The sequence below is a fragment of the Sphaerodactylus townsendi genome, linkage group LG12, assembly GCF_021028975.2.
Source record: "Sphaerodactylus townsendi isolate TG3544 linkage group LG12, MPM_Stown_v2.3, whole genome shotgun sequence".
Lineage (NCBI taxonomy): Eukaryota > Metazoa > Chordata > Lepidosauria > Squamata > Sphaerodactylidae > Sphaerodactylus > Sphaerodactylus townsendi.
The window spans coordinates 20,533,533-20,558,996 of NC_059436.1; the positions used below are offsets into that span (position 1 = coordinate 20,533,533).

At 46.3% G+C, this 25,464-nt stretch overlaps 1 protein-coding gene across 3 annotated transcripts in view; it reads left to right on the forward strand.

The window, feature by feature from the left end:
* Positions 1-704: 704 nt before the first annotated feature.
* The window catches only part of TRIM29 (tripartite motif containing 29), a 52,191-nt gene continuing 27,431 nt past the window's right edge, over positions 705-25,464 (forward strand). For 2 of the 3 annotated variants that reach the window (XM_048513207.1, XM_048513208.1), the window contains exons 1-2: positions 705-1,784; positions 23,331-23,426. In XM_048513207.1, the coding sequence (XP_048369164.1) occupies positions 927-1,784; positions 23,331-23,426 (954 nt within the window). In that variant the 5' untranslated portion in view covers positions 705-926. The remainder of the gene's footprint in view (positions 1,785-23,330; positions 23,427-25,464) is intronic. The other variant, XM_048513209.1, reaches the window with a different exon arrangement.

Below are 25,464 nucleotides of genomic sequence, written 5' to 3' on the forward strand. Positions count from 1 at the left end.
ACACACGCCAGCTGGGTGACCTTGGGCTAGTCACAGCTTCTCAGAGCTCTCTCAGCCCCATCCACCTCACAGGGTGTTTGTTGTGAGGGGGGAAGGGCAAGGAGATTGTAAGCCCCTTTGAGTCTCCTGCAGGAGAGAAAGGGGGGATATAAATCCAAACTCTTCTTCTTCTTCTTAATATCAAAAAGGACTCTGAAAAGCTAAAGATTTTCACCAGCCACTGTTTTCAGTTTCTAGTCCTCATTGAGAGCTGAAATACCTTCGATGTTGGGCGTCAGCATTCCCTGAGCTGAAAACTCTTACCTCAGGTCCCAAGCGTGCGAGGGCTGGATGTTCTTTCTCAATCTTTGCATTCTTTTAATTGGCAAGCCCAGTGTGCATGCGCCTGCGACCCACTTGTTAAAACCTGCTTTGTGTACCTTACACTTTCTAACTAAACTATCTATTCTCCGGCAAAAGGACACTCCTCTCTCACTGTCGACGGACAGCTAATTTCAAAATCAGTGGCAGAACTGGTTGCTTGACTCCTAATAAAAATTAGTTTTGGGGGAAAAAATGACACACAAACAGCCCTTCATTCCCAAACCTGGTTAGACAAGAATGTTTCTGGGTGTGGACTACTTTGTATAATGAGTTATACACCTGGATCCCTTGATGCCTTTTGTAACATCTCCTAACCTCTCTCAAACTCTGGCTCTGCTCATTCTCAGGTACTCTCACCTTATCCCTCGCTCCTTCCGGTGGTAGTAATTCAGTGCAAAGCTTTTCCTGTGTTCTCTTGCATTTCTCACCTGGGCAACAGCCAGCAAAGTTGCTTGCTTCTGAGAAGAGAGCTAACTAAGTAGGCCCAAATCCAACCCCTTCTTGCGGGGAGCTAGGCTGGGTGGGCAGAAAGCCAGAACAAGCCGTGGAGACAGATCTGCACAATGGAGACCGTGCGCACCAACGGGACTGCAGGGAAGCAAGAGGACGCAAAGACCTCAGTCTCCCCTAAGAAAGAAGCTGAGGAAGTGAAGAAGTCCAACAGTCCAACCAAAGGTGAGAAAGATGGCAGCAAGAACAACTCCACCAGCCCGTCGGTGGAGACAGGTCAGGTCAAAAATTCTATTTACTCTGGGGGTGAGTGGAAGAGACCCATCATCCAGTTTGTTGAATCAGCTGATGAGAAGAAGTCGACCTACTTCAGTGTGGATTCTGGGGAGGCCAAGAAACCAGCTTTCCCCACTGTGCAGCTAGGAGAAGTTAGAAGGCCCCAAATTTCCTTCCCGGAGAGGGGGGATCTGAGAAAGCCCATGTTTACAGTAGAAACGAAGAAACCCTTTGCCAGCGAAGGGGATGGCAAAAAACAGTTCTTTGCCAGTGGACAGATTGCGGATCTAAGGAAGCCCACTATCTCCATCTCTCTTACAGAACCAGGAGAAACAAAGAGGGCCAACTTCAGTAGGGCCACCAGAGTGTCCAGTTCAAGGCCCCGGGTGAATCTGGAAGAGGTCCTTTGCGATTCCTGTATTGACAACAAGCAGAAGGCTGTGAAGTCTTGCCTGGTGTGCCAAGCGAGCTTCTGCGAGCTCCACCTGAAGCCCCACTTAGAAGGGGCCGCGTTCCGAGACCACCAGCTGCTGGATCCCATCAGGGACTTTGAAGCCAGGAAATGCCCCATCCACGGCAAGACTATGGAGCTCTTCTGCCAGACCGACCAGGTCTGCATCTGTTACCTCTGCATGTTCCAGGAGCATAAGAACCACACCACAGTGACGGTGGAGATTGAGAAATCTGGCAAAGAGGTAATGTGTTCCTTCTGCATGTATGACTTAACCTTAGTGCTTTGTACAGAATGATGCCTCTTTACATGTTGCCCTATTTCCAGAAGTTGTAGCTAGAGTCTGGATACCTCACTTTGTGACAGAGCTGCCAGTAAACAAAGGATGAAAACGATCGGTCCCCGAATGCACATGGATCTGTCATTTGGCTTTCCACCACTTAATTACTTGCAATTGGAAGTCAAAATGGAGTATACGTTAAGAACACTTTGTTAGCTGTTTTATTAAAGTTCTGTCTCTGGCAGAGGATCTGTGATGGCTCATTCACTTGATCCTCCGCTAGCCGTGTGATAAACGTGCGTGGGTGAACTAACTTGCAGTAATCAGAAAGAAAGCCAGTCAGGGGTCCCTCACTTTTTAAATCAGAGGCACAAGAAGAATGCACATTTTAAATTTATTTACCTGGCTTGCCCCCTGCCTTTCTCCCCAGCGGAGAGCCGAATTCGCTTATGTAGTTCTCCTCCCCTCCATTGTCCTCTGAGCACAAACTTGTGAAGTCGGCTAGGCTGTGTCTGACTGGCAAAGGGTAGCCAGAGCTTCCATAGCAGAGGCCACTTCCGCACACGCAAAATAATGCGTTTTCAAACCACTTTCACAACTGTTCGCAAGTGGATTTTGCTATTCCACACAGCTTCAAAGAGCACTGAAAGCAGTTTGAAAGTGCATTATTCTGCGTGTGCGGAATGAGCCAGAGATTTGAGTCTCCCAGATTTTAGTTTGATGCTTTAACCACTGCACTACACCATATTTTCAGTGTTTGCTTTCCTTGAGGTACTTATAGACAATAGTGTTTATTGGCTTTTGTGTTATTTCTGAGACAGAGCAGTTTGGAATGTGAGATATCAATGTGGTTTGGGAACGTTTGCCGAGTTATTGGACTACTTGCGTGTGAAAGAGCAGGAAAATAGTGCTTGCTGGGCTGTGTGGAAAGAGAGGATGGAAGATGAGACATGCACTGTTCTTTATGAGATGTCGTGGAAAAATGTTCTTGGTGGAATGAAGCAGCTGTGGGAGCACAAGAGCTAGCATTTGAGCGTTCGACAGGTAAAATACGATGGATATCTCAAAGGAGAAAGCCAGAGAGTACGGAGAAGGCGCCAGCATTGCTTAGTGGTGATATTTACAAAACTGGGTGTTAAAGAGAAAGCAGGGCTATTGGAGGGTCTTTGCTACCCCTACCCTTGGTTTGTTTTAAGCCATGTGTGTTCTCAATAACAACTTGGAAGTGTATGCTTATTTAGTCACAGAAGGAATTCGAAATCTTTCTTTTCCTCCAAAAGGGCCACATGCATCTCAGAAGAGTGAGAGAGAAAGACAGATGCCACAAAGGCACACACATGGGGCTCTCTACTGGAGGCCATGCACGGAACAGGCCAGTTAAAAGAAAGAAGGGTGGGAGATTCAAAAGACAGTAACCAAGTTGTGCACAAATAAGAGGTTCATAAGAACTTCATGCATGTTCTCTTCTTGTAATCCTGACAACCACAAATCCTGCCTGGAGATTTGAGGGGAGGGGGACCTCAGAGTCTGCCCTCCAAAATATCCAGTTTCCCCAGGGGAATGGATGATTTCTGTAGTCTGGAGATCGGTTGTGATTCCCAGAGATTTCCAGGAGCTCTGCAACCCTAGCAATTAGGCGAACCTGTTTTATGATTCCCAGATTGCAGGCTAATGAGACTGAGAAGCAGCCATTTGCCAAAGGCCACGTAGAGAGTTTGTGGCAGGGAAGGGATCGGAACAGGAGACAGCTCTGATGTGGGCAGCTCAGTATGTTAAGTGACCCGTGAGCTTCTTTTTTATACTTTGTGCCAGAAAGCTTCTGATGTTACTCCTCCTGAGAACACTGCAACGGGTCTTTGATACTGTGTCCCAGGGCGGATTCTGAATTGGATACTGCTATGCTAGATGTTCACTAGCACATGAACAGAACTGTAAAAAGGGCACTTCACTGCATGAACTATAGGAATAGATTTGTCTGTATGATGTGGATTTTGTACTGTTGCATACTTGTTGCGTTTTTTCTTTTTGTCTAGAAATTGTACACTTTTGCTTTAATTGTAGCTGGGTTATAGTCTGTTTTTGTAGAGGCAGCTCAGTATTGGCTGCTGCATTACACCCATCCCAATGTTTGCTGCTCACACTGGGCTGAGCCAGAGTCTGGGATGGCTCTCAGTGCGATCAAAACAACATGAAAACAGAACCTCCGAGAAACCCAGATGGAAACTTGGGGGGCCGGCGTCTGAAGAGGGCCCTGCGGGCATGCAAAAATAAATGTCCTGTTGCATGACTCATGGAGGCTTCTTCATCCCACCTGCTTCTTCAGAAGCTTAATTTATGTGATGCCTCCCAATCTTGGCAGGTTGACGCCAGCGGTAATAGCTCCAGAGCATTGGTCTCATCTAGATAGTCCATCACCTAATCTGCTTTGCCTTCTCTAATGCTGGAGTAACCCCTAGGCTGATCACGCTCTAGCACAGCTGCCCAGAAAGGCTGGGCACCTTCCATGATGGAATGATCAGTAGGTGACACTTTGGGGAAGGCAGAGAGTATCTGCTTGTCTTCCTGGGTTAAGATCCTTTAAAAGACTTCACAGTTTAGAATGGGGTGGCTGCCCTCATCTCATGATGTGAGTGAGCTGAGTGATCTTCATGTCATCTGTAGGCAAGCATGAAAGAGTTGCTAGGCGACAAAGAATGAGGTGAAGGCAGATGTGGACCTCCAGGATACAATGGAGTCACAGGCAGTTGAGGCCAAATGTCTCAAATCCTTCAGGAGAGAACAGAATCAGAATGGAGCTCTTGTTCACCTTTGACCTTTGGTTATCAGTTCAAGCTGAGCGACAGTTAGGACCCCATGTGGTTTCTCTGAATGCAAGGGAAGGGAGGTAAGGCGACATTGTATTGCCCGCTTTCATCAAGTCTTGGAAGCTAAGCAGGGTTGGTTCTTGGATGGGAGACCACCAAAGAAGGCTCTGAAGAAGAAGGCAATGGTGAGCCACCTCTGCTTGCCTTGAAAGACCCTGGCTGGGGTTGTCATAAGTCAGATGGAACAATGGCATTTACATGTACATGTACCTGGCAGAAATGTAACAACAACAACAAAATGAAAATTGAGGCCACCCTTTAAAGCCCTAAATGGCTTGGATCTTAAGGACTGCACCCACCCATAGAAATTTACCTGGGCCCGTTTGCAGGAGCCGGCATTCATGGCAGTGGATACTTGCAACAGGGTCTTTTCCATTGTTCCCACAAGTCTTTTCTTGCTTTCTTCCAAAGCAGGCTGATTCCAGAGGGCTTTTGACAACTGATTTTGTTCCTTGCGCCAAGGTCAGGTTGGGGAAAAAATGCAGTTTCATTACTACTTTTTGTTAATTTTAATTTGCTTTATACTTAATGATCCCCGCCCCCCATGTTATGGTTTTAAATGGATTCTGTTTATGCCTAACTGTTGTAAGCTGCTTAAAGTCCTCTTGAGTGAAATAAATCCTGGAGAATCCAGCAGCAGGCCTTTCCTTTTTAATTCCGTGCTCCTTGCATGGCGTTAGCCGGTGACTTGTTTTTTATCTGGAGGCCTTCTCAGTTTCTGCTTGGAAAGCTCGTGTGGCGCAGGCTGTGATTGAGAAGGCGTGCTGTGACTTGAAGGCAGTTGAAAGAGACTGGGAATCCATTGACCTGTTTCTGAAATTCTGATGTGGATATAGATTGGAATTTGCTTTTGATCACTGCTCACTTGAAATTAATGTGAGGCTGGCTGATATTGACTTGGCAGGAGAATTTACATGAGTTGGTGCCTGTGAGAGACAGATGCAGGATCTGCCATTCGAGAAGTTCATGGAGATTTGAGGCAGGGCAGGGTTTGGGGGAGAAAGGGATCCCAGTGGGGTACAATGCCATGGGATCCACCCTCCAAAGCTGCCATTTTCTCCATGGAAACTGATCTATGTAGTCTGGAGGTCAGTGGTGATTCTGGGAGTTCTCCAGACCCCACCTGCAGGTTGAGAACTGTATTTGTAGGCCTACAAGCTCTAACTACCCTGTTTCCTCGAATATAAGACATCCCCTAAAAATAAGACATCGTAGCGGTTTTGCTGAAGTGTGAAATATAAGGCATTCCCCGAAAGTAAGACATAGCAAAGTTTTTGTTTGGAAGCATGTCCGACGAACAGAACACAGAAAAATAAGACATCCCCTGAAAATAAGACATAGGGCATCTTTGGGAGCAAAAATTAATATAAGACACTGTCTTATATTCGGGGAAACACAGTATGTACACATAGGTATACATAAATGCACAGCTTTATCATTTTTAAAACCAGCTAGTTAGAAAAATAATAAATAAATCATGATTTCTTTTGAAGAATCCGGAGATTGACTTGAGGAATTTTTAAAATAGAGTAACACTAAAACTTATTCCAAACTAAAAGTAATATGGAATAAGTTCCATTTTTTTTGTAGGGGGGAGGGGGTTGTACAATTCCATACTGGCAAGAAAACTACCAGGAGCTGGGAAATCTCTAGCGGCACCCAAGCCTTACTAGGGAATGGATGTAAATCTTTATAACTTGGCAGTGAAGGTGGTGATGACACAAAATCAGGCAGCAGAAATTAAAAATGAGGAAATACCCCACCTTCCCAAACCTTACAGGGGGACAGATGGAAAGTTACTTTTATCACCTTTAAGTCTATCACTATGGAAAAAAAATGAAGCTGGAAATATTACCCCATCTCAAGATTTATGATAATATCATGGGAGTTTCGAACTCTGCACCTGCCGTTTACTTCTGTACCTCTAACAGAGAAGCAAAACCTCTCAAGATTTACTGCCTTCCAAAATGTAGCCCGGTGGGTCGGATCGTGGCAGGACGGTCTGAATTTTCAGCCATTATCTTTTTGTTTGAATGGCAAAGACGACCTTGGCAGGCATCATGTAAACTTCTCAGCGTCCATCTCTTCTTCTGGGTCATTCCCCCTCCTTTCCTTTGACTTGCTTCTCCCAACTTCCTCTACAACAGTGCAATCCTAAAAAGACTTTCCTAGGAGGAAACCACACAGTATTGCCAGCCTCCAGGTGGAGCCTGGAGTTCTCCTGGGATGACAACTGATCTCTGGACAACTGAGACTAATTCCTCTAGAGCAAATTGGCTGCTTTGGAGGGTGGATTCTGTGCTGAGGTCTCTCCCTCCCTCTGCCTAGGCTCTATCCCCAAATCTCCAGGAATTTCCTAAGACAAAGCTGAAACCTTAAATGGAATATGGTTCTGTCAGAAAGTGGTGGGAATTGTCATCAAGTTTTTTAAAACTGGATTTATAACCCACCTTTCTGTCCTGTAAGGAGACTCAATGTGGCTTACTAGCTCCTTTCCCTTCATCTCCCCACAACAGGCACCTTGTGAGGCAGGTGGGGCTCAGAGACTTCTGAGAGAACTGGGACTAGCCCAAGGTCACCCAGCAGGAATGTAGGAGTGGGGGGACAAATTTGGTTCACCAGACAAGAGTCCGCTGCTCATGTGGGAGAGTGGGGAATCAAACCTGGTTCTCCAGATTAAAATCCTCCTGCTCTTAATCACTACACCATGTTGCAGCTGACTATGGCGCCCCCATAGGGTATTTAAGGCAAGACACGTTCAGAGGTGGTTTGCCATTGCCTGCCTCTGCAAAGTGACCCTGGACTTCCTTGGTGGTGCTAACCATGCTTTGCTTCCAAGATCTGTTGCTGTGTTTAGCTTCTGAGATCTTCTGGCATTAGCTTGGACTACCAACATCAGGGCAAGGTTTCGACCGGACCTGTTTTAAGATGGCTCTCCAATTTGCCTTCAGATCCACGCATTTAAAGAGACAACGCCACTCTCTCCCCTCCATTAAAATCTAATGCGAAATCTCTGCAAAATTAATGATTACAGGTTGGAAGTTCTCTTTCACCCGCACAGAGCATTCGAGCTGGCTTTCTCTCAGTAAACACAGGGCAAAAATGAGATTTTCACAAAGAGAATTCTGCAGAGGCTTCAGGGAAATGGCACACACGCTTCTAAAAAACAGGAATCCTGTTTCCAGCAACCCGTTTGGGAGGCTCCCCCCTCCTCCTTTCCCTTCAAATGATAAAGCACCAGAAATGTCTGACAACTTCAGGCCTGTAAATCGCAAAAAAAGCTGCACGTCCGGCCCTCATCTGTCAAATCTCATCTGACGAGATGAGCGCTTTGATTTTCCTCATCTTTTCTTTCCCCCCCTTTTTTTGTTTAACACTCTTTTGTGAGGTTTAATGAAGTACCTCACAACTGTCAGCGCCTGGAATGGGATCTTCCTAATTTACACAAAGTGGTTTGCGGATGAAACCTGTTCCAGGAACAGAGCCAGCTTTTGAAAAGCGTTGCATTGTCGAGGGCCCTTCAGAGTTCCCTAAGGGACCCTGGAGAGCTGTGCGTTTGTAACAGGTTTCCTCGTGGTGTACAAGCAAGACTTCAAGGGTGTATGTTGCACAGGGACTTCTCCCTTGTGGGGGAAAGAATTTTTATCTGTAGGGGGACAACGCCTCCCCCCCATGCAAGCATCCAGTTGCCTAGAAGTCTCCCATTACAGATTATGAGTTCTCTTCCCAAGCATGCCTTTGAGTGTGGCTCTTGGCTTCCAAGACTGAAAAAAACACAATATCTGTCTTGGCCTGAGCTCTTGCAACTTTCCAGATGGGCACTGCCTTGAAGAAAATGAGCCAAGAGGAAAGAAACAGCCACAGGAGACCAAGAAAAATCAGTCTGACTTTCCTCACAAGCAGATTTACGCGGTTGCATCTAAAGATTAGTAGATTGTGTATTCCTCCACCACAGAAAGAAGCAATCCTGACCTTCTTTGTTGTAAAATCTTTTTCTGGGTCCTAGTGCCTACCTAGCCCTGTTTCCCCCATCTCTTTGAAAGTAAAGACACATTTTGGCATGAATGTTTTTGCACCAAAATACCATGTTCAATAATGCACAAAATAATGGTTTTGATGAAGGCAGCGCATAAAAAAGGATAATTCTCCTATTCGTTGGGGACTATATTCTAATGCGGAAGCATACAATTTTTTCAATCGCTGCACTGCCAGTGACCGAACTAATGGCTTTATGTGAAATAGAGCATAGCTTCGAAAGGCAGCCATGTTGAACTGCAGTAGAAGAGCTCATTTCAAGTGTCTGCTACCACCTTAAAGACCAACAAGACTAGACAGCCAAAGGTGACGGGACCTTTGATTTTGAAAGCTCATACACCCCCCAAAATTTCTACAGTGCTACTGGGTGCAAATCAAACTCTTCTGTTGCAAACCAACATGGCTGCCCTCCTGCAACCAGACAAATCTAATTGGCCATGTAGCATTGTGACCTCATCACCTTTATTACACCGTCCCTGATTGGTTGGCATCTCTCTGGGAAGAACCCCTAGTCAGAAAAAAAGGCAGCAAAGGACTGCGGAAAATGGCAATGAATAGCCTTTATTTTTATTTTCTGTCCAAGGCAACTCCTAGAAAATCATGCCAGATTAAAAAAAAATAAAAATAAATAAAAAGCAGTCTATTAGTACTGTAATAAATAAAGAGAAGGGAGGAAAGTCTAGGCAGGAAGAAATGTGAACAAACACACCTGTAGAACGTGGTGAACACACAGGAACTCACACAGCTGCCTGAAATTGAACCAAACCATTGTGTACTCAAATTGGCAGCACCTCTCCAGGATTTCAGGTTTTGGTCTATTACATCACCTGCTTCTTCCTGATCCTTACCTGGAGATGTAAGAGATTGACCCTGTGGCCTTCTGCCTTCTAAGCAGATACGCTACCACTAAGCCACAACCCCTCTCCGAATATATGAAAGTGGCTTTGCTTATTTGTTTAAGCCAGAAACTTGGACAAATTGCTGCTCTGAGCAACTTGGACTGAGGGCGGGATTGAGACATAGTAGACAAGTAGGTGGAGATAGCATCAACCAGGTGTTATTATTTTTATAGCATCTTGCTGTGGAAGCTTTCTTATAGCACCTGGCTGGCGATAACTCTTCGGAGAACAAATGCTTGAGTAACCATTTTTCACACTTTCAGAAGTTAGGAGTTATTTTTCAAAATTCAGATATTTTCTGTACTCCCAGTCTGAGTAGAGTCTCTGTGTAGGCAACAATCTGTTATGATGTGAATATAATTTATTTATTTATTATTTATTTATTATTTAAATTTATAGACCGCCCCATCCCCAAGGGGCTCTGGGCGGTGCACAGCAGTGTCAATAATTGACAGATAGGTAAGAACATAGGAGTTACTTTCTCTACTGGTGTGTTTTTACTTATGCTATTCCACACAGAGGGCACTTTCAATCCACTTTCACAATTGTTTGCAAGTGGATTTTGCTATTCCGCACAGTAAAATCGGACTGCAAAGTGCATTGAAAGTGGATTGAAAGTGCATTATACTGCAGGTGGGGCCAGAGCTTGGAGAAGTGGACAACAGCCATATGGACACATGAAGCAGCCTTCTACTGGATGAGACCCTCGGTTTATCAAAGTCAGTATTGTCTACTCAGACTGGTAGCAACTCTACAGCGTCTTTCACACTACCTGCTTGCTGGTCTTTTCAATAGAACTGGACCTAGATGGCTCAGGCAAGCTTATCTTGTCAGATCTCACAAGGTAAGCAGGGTCGGCCCTGTTTAATCCTTGGAAGGGAGACCACCAAGGAATACCAGTTTCGCTATGTGGAAGACAATAGCATACCTCCTCTGTTCATCTCTTGCCTTGTGTAACTGTTTAAACCAGCATGGTGTAGTGTTTCAGAGCAGGCGGATTCTAATCTGGAGAACCGGGTTTGATTCCCCACTCCTCCATTGAGTGACGGAGACTTATCTGGTGAACCAGATATATTTCCACACTCCTACATTCCTGCTGAGTGACTAGTCACAGTTCTTCGGAACTCTGGTGAACCAGATATGTTTCCACACTCCTACATTCCTGCTGAGTGACTAGTCACAGTTCTTCGGAACTCTCTCAGCCCCACCAACCTCACAAGGTGTCTGTTGTGGGGAGAGGAAGGGAAAGGAGTTTGTAAGCCACCTTGAATCTCCCTACAGGAGAGAAAGGTGGGGTATAAATCCAACTTCTTCTTCTAAGGTCCCACAGGACCCTGGTATCAGCTGACAGAGAGTTCCACCAGGCTGGGGCCAGGGCAGATGAAGCCCTGGCTCTAGTCAGGCCAAATGCACGTCCCTGGGTCAGGGACCACCAGAAGATTTTTATCAAAGGAACAGAGCATCCTCTGTGGGCAATATGGGGTGATGTGGTTCTGTAGATACGATGGTCCCAGATCACTCAGGGCCTTAAGAGTTCTAATGTGGGGCAGATCTGATACATATTCTTTACAGGGTCCATGGGAGACCATGATGGGACACAGGGAAGAAGGTCATCTCTAATGAATTATCAGAATTAATCTGCTTTGAAACAACAGAGCTGAAAGCTATGCCAGCACATTTGAGAGAGGAGTTCCCAAAAGATAAAATCTGTTGCCCTGTTGGGACATATTACACCATTGTGGTCAACTTGTTGCTTTGCACAACCTAATCTGATTATAACAGTCCGTGATGCAACCACCTTTCATCTCCAGAACTTCATGCTCACCATAGCAGTTGGGTTTTGCCAACACTCTAACATTCATCACTTGGAATGAAGCGGAGTGAATACCCGGACGTTTTTCTGAACTTTGGCCAGGAACTGCTTGCTGCTCTCTCCCATCTCACTGTTCATCAGTTACCTTGGGCTCTCAATTCACTCCTCTCCAATCTTGAGGTTTATAAATTAAAACTCTGGCTCACTTGTAACCTCGCTAGCTCTCTAAAACTATTCAGGCAGATCATTCCATGAGTCAAATCAAGATTAGCTTTATTAGATTTCTATTCCATTCTTTCCTGTGGGCTCAGACTAATATACAACACATTTTCTAAATGCTTTTGCCCCCAAAGGAGATTACAGTATAAGACAGTACATGGCAGGTTGATAAAGAAGCCAAATTGGGTAAAAATGACATTTATGGGCACAAAGTCTAACTCTTCCAAACCCAGATCAGACAGAACAATATAAACCTAAAATCCAAAATCCCTGTTGAATGCTGAAACTATGCTGGGCAGCCACTTGCATTCAAGATTATATCTGACCTAAGGTTGCCAACTTTGGGTTAGGGTATTCCAGGAGACTTCCAGGAGGTTGACAAACTAGGCCCAGATCCAAGGGATGACAAAATCAGCAGTTTACTTGGGCACGGACAATGTGAAAGGGTTTCTGCCCCAACAGTTGCCCACATCCAAGGGGAATCGGGAATTACAAGTGATCTCCAGATGACAGAAGTTCATTTCCCTTGAGAGAATGTCTGCTTTGGAGGGGGGGGGGTAGATTTTGTGGCACTGTACCTTCCTTCCCCAAACCCTGCCCTACTAGGCTCTACCCCTCAAAATATTTAGGTATTTCCCAGTCCATAGTTGGCAGTCCTACAGGCCTTCTTCTTCCAGGTTAAGGAAACCAAATCAATTGTGGCCTCAGAATCCTAGGTGCAGCTCTGGGCAAGTCCATGCACCTGTGTTGGACAGACCGAATGCTTATCTAACATGTGATTCATATATCTGCTAACATCCTGGAGGAAAAATGTCCTGCTTTAACAGAGTCTTAATGGTGTGTCATGAAGCAGATGCTCCAACATAGATGGTCCAGGATAGCCCAGTCTCATCCAAAGCTAAGCAGAGTGGGCTCCAAGTTAGTACTGGGATGGGAGACCACCAAGGAAGTCTAGAGTTGCCATGCAGAGGCAAGCCACACCTGAATGTCTCTTGCCTTGACCTTGTTGGCCCCAGCTACCCTGACCCCTTCAGATCTCAGAAGTTCAGCAGGGTCATCCTTGGTTAATGATTGGATGGGAAGTCCAGGGTTGCTACCCAGAGGAAGCCAATGGCAAACTGTTTATCTCTTGCCTTGAAAACTCTATGAGGTCCCTTAATCCCACTATGTGACTTGATGGCACTTTCCACCACATCTATAAGGTGATGTTATTTACATCTGTGCATAGAGAAGCTTAAACTGCCCATTTCCAAACATTAAGCCTTCATAAAGAGGAAAGACATAGAGAGTCAGTGTGGTGTGGTGGTTAAGAGCAGGTGGACTCTGATCTGGAGAACCGGGTTTCTCCTCATGAGTGGCGAACTCTAATCTGATGAACTAGGTTTGTTTCTCTGTTCCCTCACATGATGCCTGCTGGGTGACCATGGGCCAGTCACAGTTCTCTCAGAACCATCTCAGCCCCACCTACCTCACTAGCTGCCTGTTGTGGGAAGAGGAAGGGAAGGAGTGTGTAAGCCAGCTTGAGTTTTCTTGTGGGAGAGAAAGGTAGGATATAAATCCAAACTCCTCCTTTTCCTCCTCTTCTTCCTCCTCCTCTCTAGGCTGTTGACAAACCCTGTACATGAAACATGCATAACTTTGTGTCAGTCTTTTGCATGTCCTAACCTTTATCCCATTATGTAACTTTTTTGCATGGGATCTACCCCACTAGTACTATGGGGTGGTAGAATCCCTGAAGGCTGCACCATATTATTATCCATTTGGCAATTGGCATACAACAGACCTTGCATGTGCAAGATACTAGTCAAGAATGTTATTACATGGCAACTGCTCTGCACCGGCCAATCTGGATTCTCCCCTCGGGCTCAAACAGGCTGTAGAGCTGCTTTCGTCACACCATTGCCCAAGAAAAGCCTTGACAAACCACTCTGCAAAACGGGACAGTACAATTTTAATTGGGTTCCCAGTTACTTCCTCTTAAGTGAGGAATGCTAACAGCTGGGGTTGCGAACCTTCGAGCGCTGCTTGACACTCTCCTGGAATGACGGCGGATCTCCAGCTGAAAGAAATGAGTTCCTCTGGAGGAAATGACCGCTTTGGAAGCAGGCAATAGGGCACCAGATCCTTGCTGAGCTCTCTTTCCCCAGACCCCACCCTTCTGTCTTCAGGAAATGCAAACCCAGAGTTGGCAACCCTGCCATCAGCTGACCAGAAAGTGACTTTTGTGCTCTAAAGAGCTGTATGGCAGAGAGATGTTGTGCAGAGAGGACTGCCCATTGTGTAGCGCCATCAAAAGAGAAGCCAAGCCTGTGCATTTTGTTCCTGTTCTTACCGCCACAAAACATGTAGACAAATATCTGACATCCTCTTTGGCACAGGACCTGCAAAATCCTAATTCACACTGGCCAGTATTGGAAGAACAGTAGACCAGAGCTGAAGGCAAGTGGGTCTACTCAGGGCTTGGGAGGGATGTTCAGGTGGGACCTGGGCTGACCAGACTTATTGCTCATTTCCAGACTACGGAGATAAATTCCCCTGGGGAAAATGGATGCTTTGGAGCAGGGGTCTTCAAACTATGGCCCTCCAGATGTTCATGGACTACAATTCCCATCAGCCCTGCCACTTGGCCATGCTGGCAGGGGCTGATGGGAATTGTAGTCCATGAACATCTGGAGGGCCATAGTTTGAAGACCCCTGCTTTGGAGCATAGGTGTCAAACTTGCAGCCCTCCAGACATTATGGACTACAGTTCCCATCATCCCCTGCCAGCATGCTGGCAGGGGATGATGGGAACTGCAGTCCATAACATCTGGAGGGCTGCAAGTTTGACACCTGTGCTTTGGAGGGTGGGCTCTATGGCATTATGCCCCACTGAGTTCCCCATCCTCCCCAGGCTCCATCCCCAATTCCTTTAGGAATTTCCAAACAAGAAGCTGGCAATCCTATCCCACCAACCCCCACTATAGGAGGGACCTGGCAACCCTGGTACCTGGATGGGAGACTACCTGGGATCCACCCCCCCTCAATGCTCATCACTTTTAGTTCCATGGTAGAAGAAATGAATAAATAAAAGCATTCGAGCAGTTGTGTTAGAGGGGAGTTTTGGCAACTGCACTTTGTTGTTTGCAGCTGCAAGCTCCTGCGAGTTAGGAATGTCCAAATAAGCTCTTCAGACAGAGGCTCATTCCACACATGCAGAATAATGCACTTTCAAACTGCTTTCAGTGCTCTTTGAAGCTGTGCGGAATGGCAAAATCCACTTGCAAACAGTTGTGAAAGTGGTTTGAAAACGCATTATTTTGCATGTGCGGAAGGGGCCAGAGATTTTTTTAAATGTGCGGTACAAACCTTTAAAATATAAGGTCTGGGGTGATCAGCTGGAACAGACCTGGTGGACCATCTAGGTCAGCATCCTGTCTGACACCCTGGTCAACCCACTGCTCTTGAGGGCCTACAAACAGGTCATGGTGACCAAATGTTCCTTCTCCTGATGTTGCATCTCATCGCTGCTATTCAGAGGTTTCTTGCCAGGTTCCCTGGCTAGAAGCCATTCATGGACATGATCTTCAGAACACAGTCTAATCCTTTCATGCACCTCCAGTTTTTCTCCTGGGACTTTGCAGGCTTGGCCCTTTGAAAATTACTGGCACACAGATGTGGGGAGGGACTGCCAGAAATGCTCCCTCTGGACCAGGGGTAGGGAACCTGCGGCTCTCCAGATGTTCAGGAACTACAATTCCCACCAGCCCCTACCAGCATGGCCAATTGGCCATGCTGACAGAGGCTGATGGGAATTGTAGTTCCTGAACATCTGGAGAGCCACAGGTTCCCTACCCCTGCTCTGGACCATAAGCCGCAGATTCCCTTCTGTGGGCCTGACACTACTATCCATGTGTTGTGATGGTTAGAATGTTTTATTTGCCCCTGAGCATACTGGGATGGTGCTGCTACCTAATCATTATCTAGCTGTACAACCCTTTTTGCAAATTGACTCATCTCCACACAATCAGGTATCAAATTGCATGAAATCACCCGGTGTTCTTCTTAAAACACGATGTTCTCAAGCTATATATATATGGACCCTGTTTTTATTATGGTATGTATATTGTTAGTCTAGTCTTGTCAGATTTCAGAAGCTAAGCAGGGTTGGCCCTGATTCATACTTAGATGGGGGAACCACCAAAGAAGTCCAGGATCGGTATACAGAGGCAGGTGACGGCAAATCATGTCTGAAAGTAGGCTGCGACTTGGCAGATCTTCCCTTCACGTATACTGCTAATGTTCCAGCTTAATGCTCATCACCTGTTATTTTTAAAAAAATTAAAACAAGTTTATTTCAAACAAATTAAAACATACACATGTATAACATCATGCTTACACAAGAACCTTGTTATATAGTTATTCCTTTAACAGGAATAATAAAAAAAACGTTGTTTGTCGTCCTTTTATCTGGTTGACTTCACCATCCGTCTAAAGCTGTGGTGGCGAAGCTATGGCACTCCAGATGTTCATGGACTACAATTCCCATCTGCTGATTGTAGTCCATGAACATCTGGAGTGCCATAGGTTTGCCACCATTGGTTCTAACGTAACATAACATGACATAACATTACGATAAATGTAAAAACAGCAAAATACAGTACGACTAATTCTGTATACTCTAATCTGAAATCTTAGCAACATTTTCTAATCAACAGGTTATCATAGTTAAGGCAATATAAGCACTTAGAAGATATTTAGTATGATTTTCAAAATTACAGATCATTGTAACTATCATTTCATATATTTAACTTTCTATGGCAAACTGGTATTGAATTTTCCCCCAAAATATTTTTTCAATGGATCCAAAGCTGCTTCATCATCTGTTATTTTTTAAAAGTCTATGGAATTGTCTGCTGAGAACTCTGTTAGATATGCTTGACCCCTGTATCTCAGAACTACATTTCCCAGGGTTCCTTGGGAAGAGTCAATGACTGCTGAACTAGTAGAAGTCAAGGAGCATGCACCATTGCATTTCTCTTCTTTGCTCCTTATATCCTCACACACAGTGGTGTCTTTCTGATCAGGGTCATATCAACCATTTGGGCTAATAAACTACAGCTTAATGTTCACCCACCAATGGAGGGCACCCAGGTGGGCATGGAACCTGGTAACAATTTGGAACTTCCAGCACTGTGAAGGTTAACCTGGACCTTAAACAGGAGTGCTTTGGCCATGCCGGAAAAATATGAAATGCTCTGGCAATACGAAGAACCAAATCCTGTTTCCACCCCCCCTGCAAAGAAGAAGAAGAAGAGTTTGGATTTATATCTCCCCTTTCTCTCCTGCAGGAGACTCAAAGGGGCTGACAATCTCCTTGCCCTTCCCCCCTCACAACAAACACCCTGTGAGGTAGGTGGGGCTGAGAGAGCTCCGAGAAGCTGTGACTAGCCCCAGGTCACCCAGCTGGTGTGTGTGGGAGTGCCCAGGCTAATCTGAATTCCCCAGATAAGCCCCCACAGCTCAGGTGGCAGAGCTAGGGAATCAAACCCGGTTCCTCCAGATTAGATACACGAGCTCTTAACCTCCTACGCCACTGCTGCTCCTTATAGGTTGGGACAGAATTAACAGCTTCTCTATGTTTGCTTCTTCCTTTATGAGGGCCTGAAAACACGGTTCGTAGAGATCCTCTTGCCCTTTCATTTGGGTCTGCTCCTGATTTACTCCTTGCCATTGTGTAAAAAGAATTGCTTCCTCCAGCCTTTTTGCAAACCCATTTAATATATGAGCAAGCATACTTCTCCCACCCTTTTAATAAATCAGGCCTCTTTGGTGCATTCCATTACCTGCCCGACTGCTCCCCGCTCTGTCTCCACCTGGCCCTTTTTCATTGCTCCAGCTTGGAACATGCCGGGTGATAATCATCCTTCTGATCTTTTCTCATTAATCTTTCAGCAAAGGCGTGTTTGGTTTTTAGATTTCGGCTACCCTAAATTACTCCTGCAATTTCCATTTGCCGCCCCCCCCCCCCCCCCCCCCGCCCGTTGTCCTATATTGTACCATGGAAATTGATGTTGACATGGTGTCCATATTCCGAATCGGGAAATGGAGCCGATCAAGGGGCGTATGTTTTATGCAATGGGTTAGTAACTAAAGGTTTAGAAAGCCCTTTGGAATCCATCTTGATGACAAGTACTGTAAACATGAAATTACCTTTTCCTCTTTCTTCTGCATTGTCTTTCAAGCTCTACCCACCCTGTGCTTTTGTAGGGATGTCAACCAGCCAGTATTTCACTTGTTTATCAAGCATATATTTTCTTAGACATAAAAAAAAAATCCATTAAACTACCAGTTTCTGCCTGGTTCTCCCCCTAACCAGTCAGATTTGATCCCCCAGATACACAAGATGTTGCTTTAGCTCTACCCCTCAAATTCCAGATTCTTGCAAAATCTCTCCAGAGTCTTCGTTGGTGCTGCGCTTCCCTGAGCTCAACCCTCATGATGATTGCCAATTCTGGATTGGGAAATTTCTGGAGATTTGGGAGTGGACCCTGCGGGGCGTAGAATTTGGGGAGGGGAAGCAGCTTAGCAGGAATGAGTCATACAGTCCATCTCCCAAAGCATCCCTTTCCTCCATGGGAACTGATCCCAGTAGCCAGGAATCATTCCAGAAGATCTCCAGACCCTTCCTGGAGTCTGGCAACCATATGCCTCACACATATATGCCTTTCATGAGCTCAGACTCCACAGCTTGGTGTTGAGTTCTCAGGAGCATCTTCTTGCTTTGCACAGCTGTGAACTGCTCTTTTTCCTCGTTCCAGAAGTGCCCAAAAGTTGATAGAGGATACATCTGCTTGCTGCTACCATTTCCTGGCCTTATGAGTCAACAGAAATGGTGATTAGGAGTGGCAGCAACAAGCTTGCTCACTTTCTCTCTCTCACTCTGACAGCTATTTCTTGTTGCTATAGGCTCAGCCAGTTTGCTAAGTGACTTCTTGGAAGAGTAGGGCACCGGAGAGTTGGTCAATGGAGAGCCAGTGTGGTGTAGTGGTTAAGAGCAGTGGACTCTAATCTGGAGAACCTGGTTTGATTCCCCACTCCTCCACATGAGTGGTGGACTCTTATCTAGTGAACTGGATTTGTTTCTCCACTCCTACATTCCTGCTGGGTGACCTTGGGCAAGTTAAAGTTCTCTGAGAATTCTCTCAGCCCCACCAACCTCTTAAGGTGACTATTGTGGGGATAGGAAGGGAAAAGAATTTGTCAGCTGCCTGGAGTCTCCTTACAGGAGATAAAGACGGGATAAAAATCCTCCTCCTCCTCCTCCTCCTCCTCCTCCCCCTCCCCCTCCTCCTCCCCCTCCTCCTCCCCCTCCTCCTCCTCCTCCTCCTCCTCCTCCTTCAAGCAGGGTGGTAGAGTTGGCTATTTGTAGTCACTTACTCATCAGGCAAGAAGACTCATTTTCTACTTTGTCCTCAATGAGAATGAAAATGAGGGAGGGAGGGAGGGAGCGAGGGAGGGGAGGATATGCTATTGTTGAGGGTGGAGAATGGCTGTGAGCTCAGAGGACATCTGACAGAGGACGTCCACATAGCACCTCAAGGGGCTGCTTTGGAATATGCCACATCGTAGGGTACAGGTCTAGTCATTGTACATTATGCGCAGACAGGAGTAACCAAGATGTCTGAGGCTGTAGAGCTGGTTACTAGCCATGGTGACAAAAAGAATCTCCACATGTGGAGGCAATAAACTTTTGAACAGCTGTGCTAGGACATTACAACCTGGAAAGTTGACACCCTCTAGGGGGTGGCTTCAATCCTCCTGGGATTACAACTAATCTTCAGGTGACATAGATGAGTTCCCCTGGAGAAAATGGTCCCTTTGGAAGGCGTACTCTGTGTCATTATATCCCATTGAAGTCTCTCCCCTCTCCAGCAGGGTACAGTGCCACAAAGCCCGCCTTCTGCAGCAGCCATTGTCTGCAAGTCAACTGACCTCTGCCCCTGGATACTAGTTGGAACCCCAGGAGTTCTCCAGCCACCATCTGGAGTTGGCGGGTCTACCTCCAACCCTCTCCAAATGCCATTTTCCTGGTCTAAAACAGTTTTGGGAAGATGACAAACTGGGCCAAAAGGAGTAACTCATGTAAACGTTCATGGGTTTCCCCATCAAACTAGATGGAAATGTTCTCTCAGAGAAACAGATCTCGTTTCCCAATTGTCAGTTAGGACCACAGGCTCTGGGAGATAAAAGCCTACAGGATTTGAAGGCGCTAAAAGCCCTGATTTAACTCTGATCCGCGAGAGCTGGCATGCTGCAATGGACGGATAGCATCTAAGACTTGGACCAAGGAGGAAATCCCCACTCAGCCATGTAGCTTGGTGGGTGGCTTTGGGAAAAATCATTATCTACGTGCCTAATTATCTTGCAGGGCTGTGTCATAAGGATAAAAGAGAAAAGAGTTTCTTGCCTTAAGCCATTGGGCGCTGGGTATAAAAGAAACCATAATATATATTTTTAGAGTTATGAGTCCATACAAGAAAACTGATAAGATTGGGTACATCCATTCTGTGTTTATTAATGTTTGGAATGGAGATATTTATCTGCGTTAGAGATTCACTGCTGATAGGGCTGTCTGAGCATTTTCCGGCATGCAGGTTAGCCTGCTAGAATAATACCCAGGAAATGTTTTTGCCCTTGAAAGCACTCATGGGCTTGACTGTGAAAGCAGTAAAAAGAACTCAAAGGTGACAGGTATTTCAGATGAATTAACTCCACAGCGAAACAAAAAAAGAAACCCTGTTTACTTCAAGAATCACCCATCACTGTGAATGTCAAAAAAAGAATCTAGAGAATGATCAGTTCAAACTTTTGCAAAGAAATTGGATTTGAATGGTGCAGTGGTTAGAGCGTTGGAATGGGATCTGGGAGAATCAGGTTTGGATCTCAATTCTGTTCTGGAAGCTGGCTGGGTAACCTTGGGCCATTCACACATGGCCAGCCTAACCTACCTTGTTGGGTTGTTGTGAGGATAAAGTTGAAGAGAGGAGAAGGGCCTAAGCCACGTTGGGTCCCCACTGGGGAGCTGGTAAGGTAGAAATGAAGTAAATACATAAAATAAACACTGTGGGTTTTTTTTAAAGATCAAGATGAATGGCGGCTCAGCTGGGCTTCAGCATGCTGGTGCAACTGAGACATTGTTCCCAGTGCATAGCAGATGGAAAATTCACACACTAGATTTGCCCGGGTCCAAATGTACCCCCTAGTTGGAACCTCTAGACTGTATTACGGGTGCCGCTGCATCGGTGTGCGGCACACTGATAGAGAATTACCTGATATTTGCATTGCTCAGATCTGTTCTTCCTGCATTCATGCACACAGCAGCATTGAGGCAGGGAGGGAGCTGCAATCAAAGGCTGCCTCATTATGTCCAAGCCCAGCTTGGCACATAGCCTGTTTCTCCTTCCCATTGCCTTTCACGTTGCCTTGATCGCAACTCTGAAAGGCTAGGCTCAGAACAAACGAATCCACAGTCATGTCGGAACAACGTCTCTGCTGAAGGCATCATACCACCTGTTGCAACACCGGGCGACGTCATCCCATAATTACATGATAAAAAAATGTTTTTGTTGCACAGAAAGAGAGAGATGCACACACCCTGGGCTGGGTCCTTTTCTTCAAACTCAGCTACATTTCGAAAAGGGCTTCCCTGTCTGTTGTGTTGTCACAGGCTTTCACTGCCAGAATCAACTGCCTGCTGTAGATTTTGGGGCCATGTGGCTGAAGTCTGGTAGCTTCTATTCATAATGTTTCGCCTGCATCTATGGCTGGCATCTTTAGAGGCATGTCACGGTAAGATGTGTTTCTGTGCCACAGGGAGAAACACATCTCATTGTGACCTGCCTCCGAAGACGCCAGCTATAGATGCAGGCCAATTGTTAGGAGCAAAAACTATCTGACCACGGCCACCCGGTCCAGAAATTCCACAATAGCCAGAAATCGTAGCCCATTTGACAGTAAAAATAAACAGGAGGGTTATAGACTAACCAGGTTTTTTTTATTGAAACATAAGATTTTATGTACTAGAGCCTGCTTTGTCAAATTTATGTCCTGACTGGGCAAATAAAAAGCTTATAGCAAAAACGGCTACACAGCCCCAAAAATCCACAACGGTCATCTTCACTGTAGTGGTGTAGTGGTTAAGAGCAGGTGGACTCTAATATGGAGAATAGGGTTTCATTCACCACTTCTCCACATGAGCGGCAGACTCTTATCTGGTGAACCAGATTTGTTCCCCCGCTCCTACATTCCTGCTGGGTGACCTTGGGTAGTCACAGTTCTCTCTGAACTCTCTCTCTCACCCCCAACCTACCTCACAAGGTGTCTGTTGTGGGGAGAGGAAGGGAAAGCGTTAGCCACCTTGAGTCTCCTTACAGGAGAGAAAGATGGGGTATAAATCCAAACTCTTCTTCTTCTTCTTGACCAGGGGTAGGGAACCTGCGGCTCTCCAGATGTTCAGGAACTACAATTCCCATCAGCCCCTGCCAGGATGGCCAATTGGCCATGCTGACAGGGGCTGATGGGAATTGTAGTTCCTGAACATCTGGAGAGCCGCAGGTTCCCTACCCCTGTTCTTGACTGTCCCCAGCAAATGACTTCACCATGGTGAGAAGAAGCATCGCTGAACACTTTCCTTTTCCAAACTTGTAATCGAAGTCTGTATGACTGTTCAGGGTCCCCTAAGGTTGCCAATCTCCAGGCGAGGCCCAAAGAGCGCCTGGATTTGGAACTGATCTCCAGATCACAGACATCAGTTCCTCTTGAGAAAATAGCTGCTTTGGAGGCTTGCCAAGTTTCCACAGGGACAGGACTCTCACCAGTGCCAGATTTACCTATAGGCTTGGCAGGCTGAAGCTGAGGGCTTCAAAATCTAGGGGGCCTCCGTCCCAGGTGCATAATATTTTTGACATGGTCATAGGCCTTACTTACACATGCTGTCCTAATGCACTGTGGTCTTTGAAAAACCATTCCGTAATTTCCCTTGCACTCCATTTCAGAGTAATGCTGTCTTAAGCCAATAACTTGACACCAACATTGATTTCTGTACTGATTCTGTCCTTCCAGCACTGAGGTGGATCTTCTTTTGTGAGAATGCCCCTTCACATTTTCCTGTCTAATAACTTTACTCAATTTTGTTTAAAACACTCTTCCACCTTCCTCTAGTTGTGAGGGTGGGGGACTGGCAAGTGGAATAGACCAGTGACTTCACAAGTGGAATAGCCCAGTGACTCTCACATAGGTGCATCTGATCTCTCGGCTACAGAGACTGGTTCCCCCGGAGAAAATGGCTTCTTTGGAGGGCGGGACTATATGGCATTCCACCCCATTGAGGCCCAAATCTCTACTCCCAAATCTGAAGGAATTTCCCTACCCATAGCTGGCAACCCTTCCTCCTGCCCTGCTGTTTGGTGATGGAGTTGACTCGGTTGCCCTCACTGGCCCCATTGAAGTGTGGGGCGGCTGCCATTTTGACAGCTGCTACTGAAGCGCTGCCAGCCACACACAGCTCAGAGGCTTAGTGGAGCAGGAGCAAAAACAGAAGTCAAGCCTTTCTTGGGTGCAGTGGGGGCAGGGAGGGGGGGGGTTTGAAGTGATCTTCCTGCGGGGCAGTTTCATGAGCCTCTTTCTCTCCCTCCCACAGACTGAACTCGCCCTGCAAAAAGAACAGCTGCAACTCAAGATCATAGAGATTGAAGATGAGGTGGATAAATGGCACAAAGAGAGCGACCGGATCAAGGTGAGAACCTCCAGCCTTCGCCAGCCTTTGCATGCCGCCACCGTCCCTTTGCCTCCCCCGTTTCTCAGAGGGTTCCCCTTTCCTCTTGCTCTTTTTCCCTCCTGTTTTCTCTTGTCATGTTCCTTGTTCTTTCTCTGCTCTCCTCGCATCTCTTGCTCGCTTCCTTTTTGAGCGTCGTTGTCGCGCCTGACCAACCCCAGCATCTGAGGCCTGAGGGAGAAAAACAACCAACCCCTTGGCAGAGGGCCTAGAACACACAACAGCCTCCCAGGACTATCTTGAGCATTACGTTTTGTCCTGCGGGTTTGCCAAAGGTGTCTGCTTATCTTCCCTGCCAGGGCTTGTCCGTGAATATCTGAAGGAGTTGCAGAAATTATGTCAGTGGAGAAAAAAAAGGCAAATCCCCAGAGAACTTGCAGCATTCAAACTTCCATTATCTGAATTTTCTGGGTCCCGTGTTAATATAATCTTAATTGTGCTTCCAGTTGTCCAAGCCTTTTATTAACAAAAGGTTTGGGGGAGCTGACCAGCCAATTGGATGAATGGAACACAGCTGTTTGCAGCAGGGGTGTGAAAACCACCCCAGAGAAATGAACTATAGTCTTTTTCTTTTCCTTTATGATGTCTTGGATGCTTCTGCAGCCTTATGTTGCACTTCTCTGTTTACCGATGAAATACTTCCTGTCTGTATGGGCTAACCCCCTCTTTAACAGGGATTGAACTATGCCACTTCCTCCCAGTTTTAGGGTTGCTAACTCTGGCCTGGGAAATCCCTGGAGATCTGTGGTGGGGGTGGAGCCTAGGGAGTCCAGGGTTTGGGGAGTGAAATGGAGCTCAGCCAGGTATACTGCCATAGGATCCACCTTCTAAAACAGCCATTTACTTCAGGGGAACTAATCGCTGTAGCCTATAGACCCATGGTGGCGAACCTTTGGCACTCCAGATGTTATGGACTACAATTCCCATCAGCCCCTGCCAGCATGGCCAATTGTAGGGGCTGATGGGAATTGTAGTCCATAACATCTGGAGTGCCAAAGGTTCGCCACCACTGCTATAGACCATTGGAAATTCTGGGAGATCTCCAGGGTCTGCCTGGAAGCTGGCAACCCAATCTTGGGGTTGCCATCTTTCAAGTGGGGCCTGGAGATCTTTGGGAATCAGAACTGATCTCCAGATTCGGAGGTTCAGCTCCCCAGAAAAAAATGGCAGTTTTGTAGGATGCACTCTAACCGTGTTGGGGGCACAGGCTCAGCATGGCGGCCTGTGGTTTGGGTCCTCCTCATGACCTGCATCTGCTGCTATTTTCCCTGGCCACTGCCCTCCTCCTCTGGCTGCCTCCCGCAGGCCACAGGCAGGCCCTGGCCACAAGTCCCCCAGACTTTCTGTCTTTTCTCCAACCTGCCTCCAATCACTTGGGACAGGATCCAGGAGCATGTCTTGTATTTAGAATCATAGAGTTGGAAGAGACCACAAGGACCATCAAGTCCAACCCCCTGCCATGCAGTAACAATAACATGGCAGGGGATTGGACTTGATAGCCCTTGTGGTCTCTTCCAACTCTATGATCCTATGATATGTTGAAGATGTATGAAAAAATAAGACTTTGAGAAGCTGACAGCTGATTCCTACTTCATGGAACACCTGGGAGGTTATTGATTACATAGCTGATAAGAAAGACCTGTACAAATAAGCCTTTGATGAGCTGAGCAGGCAGTTCTGTTCCTTCCTAAGGATGTGGGCGTTGTTTACAGGAATGGGACTCTGGTGAGCCAATGCAGCTTGTCATTCACCCATCCCTGCTGCTCTCCGATGACTAGTCATCAGTGGCTGTATTTAAAGCCCTATAAACACCTATGTTGTCCTTCAGAATTATACCCTGTTGAGTTTCTGCCCTGAATCCCACCCTTCCTAGACTCCACTCCCAAATTGCTAGTTATTTCCCAACATAGATCTGGCGACTTTCAGAAACACAGGGGCTAGCTAACCATAGTTTTTAAGACTATGAGCAAGTTCTGCCAACCTAGCTGTCATCTGGGTT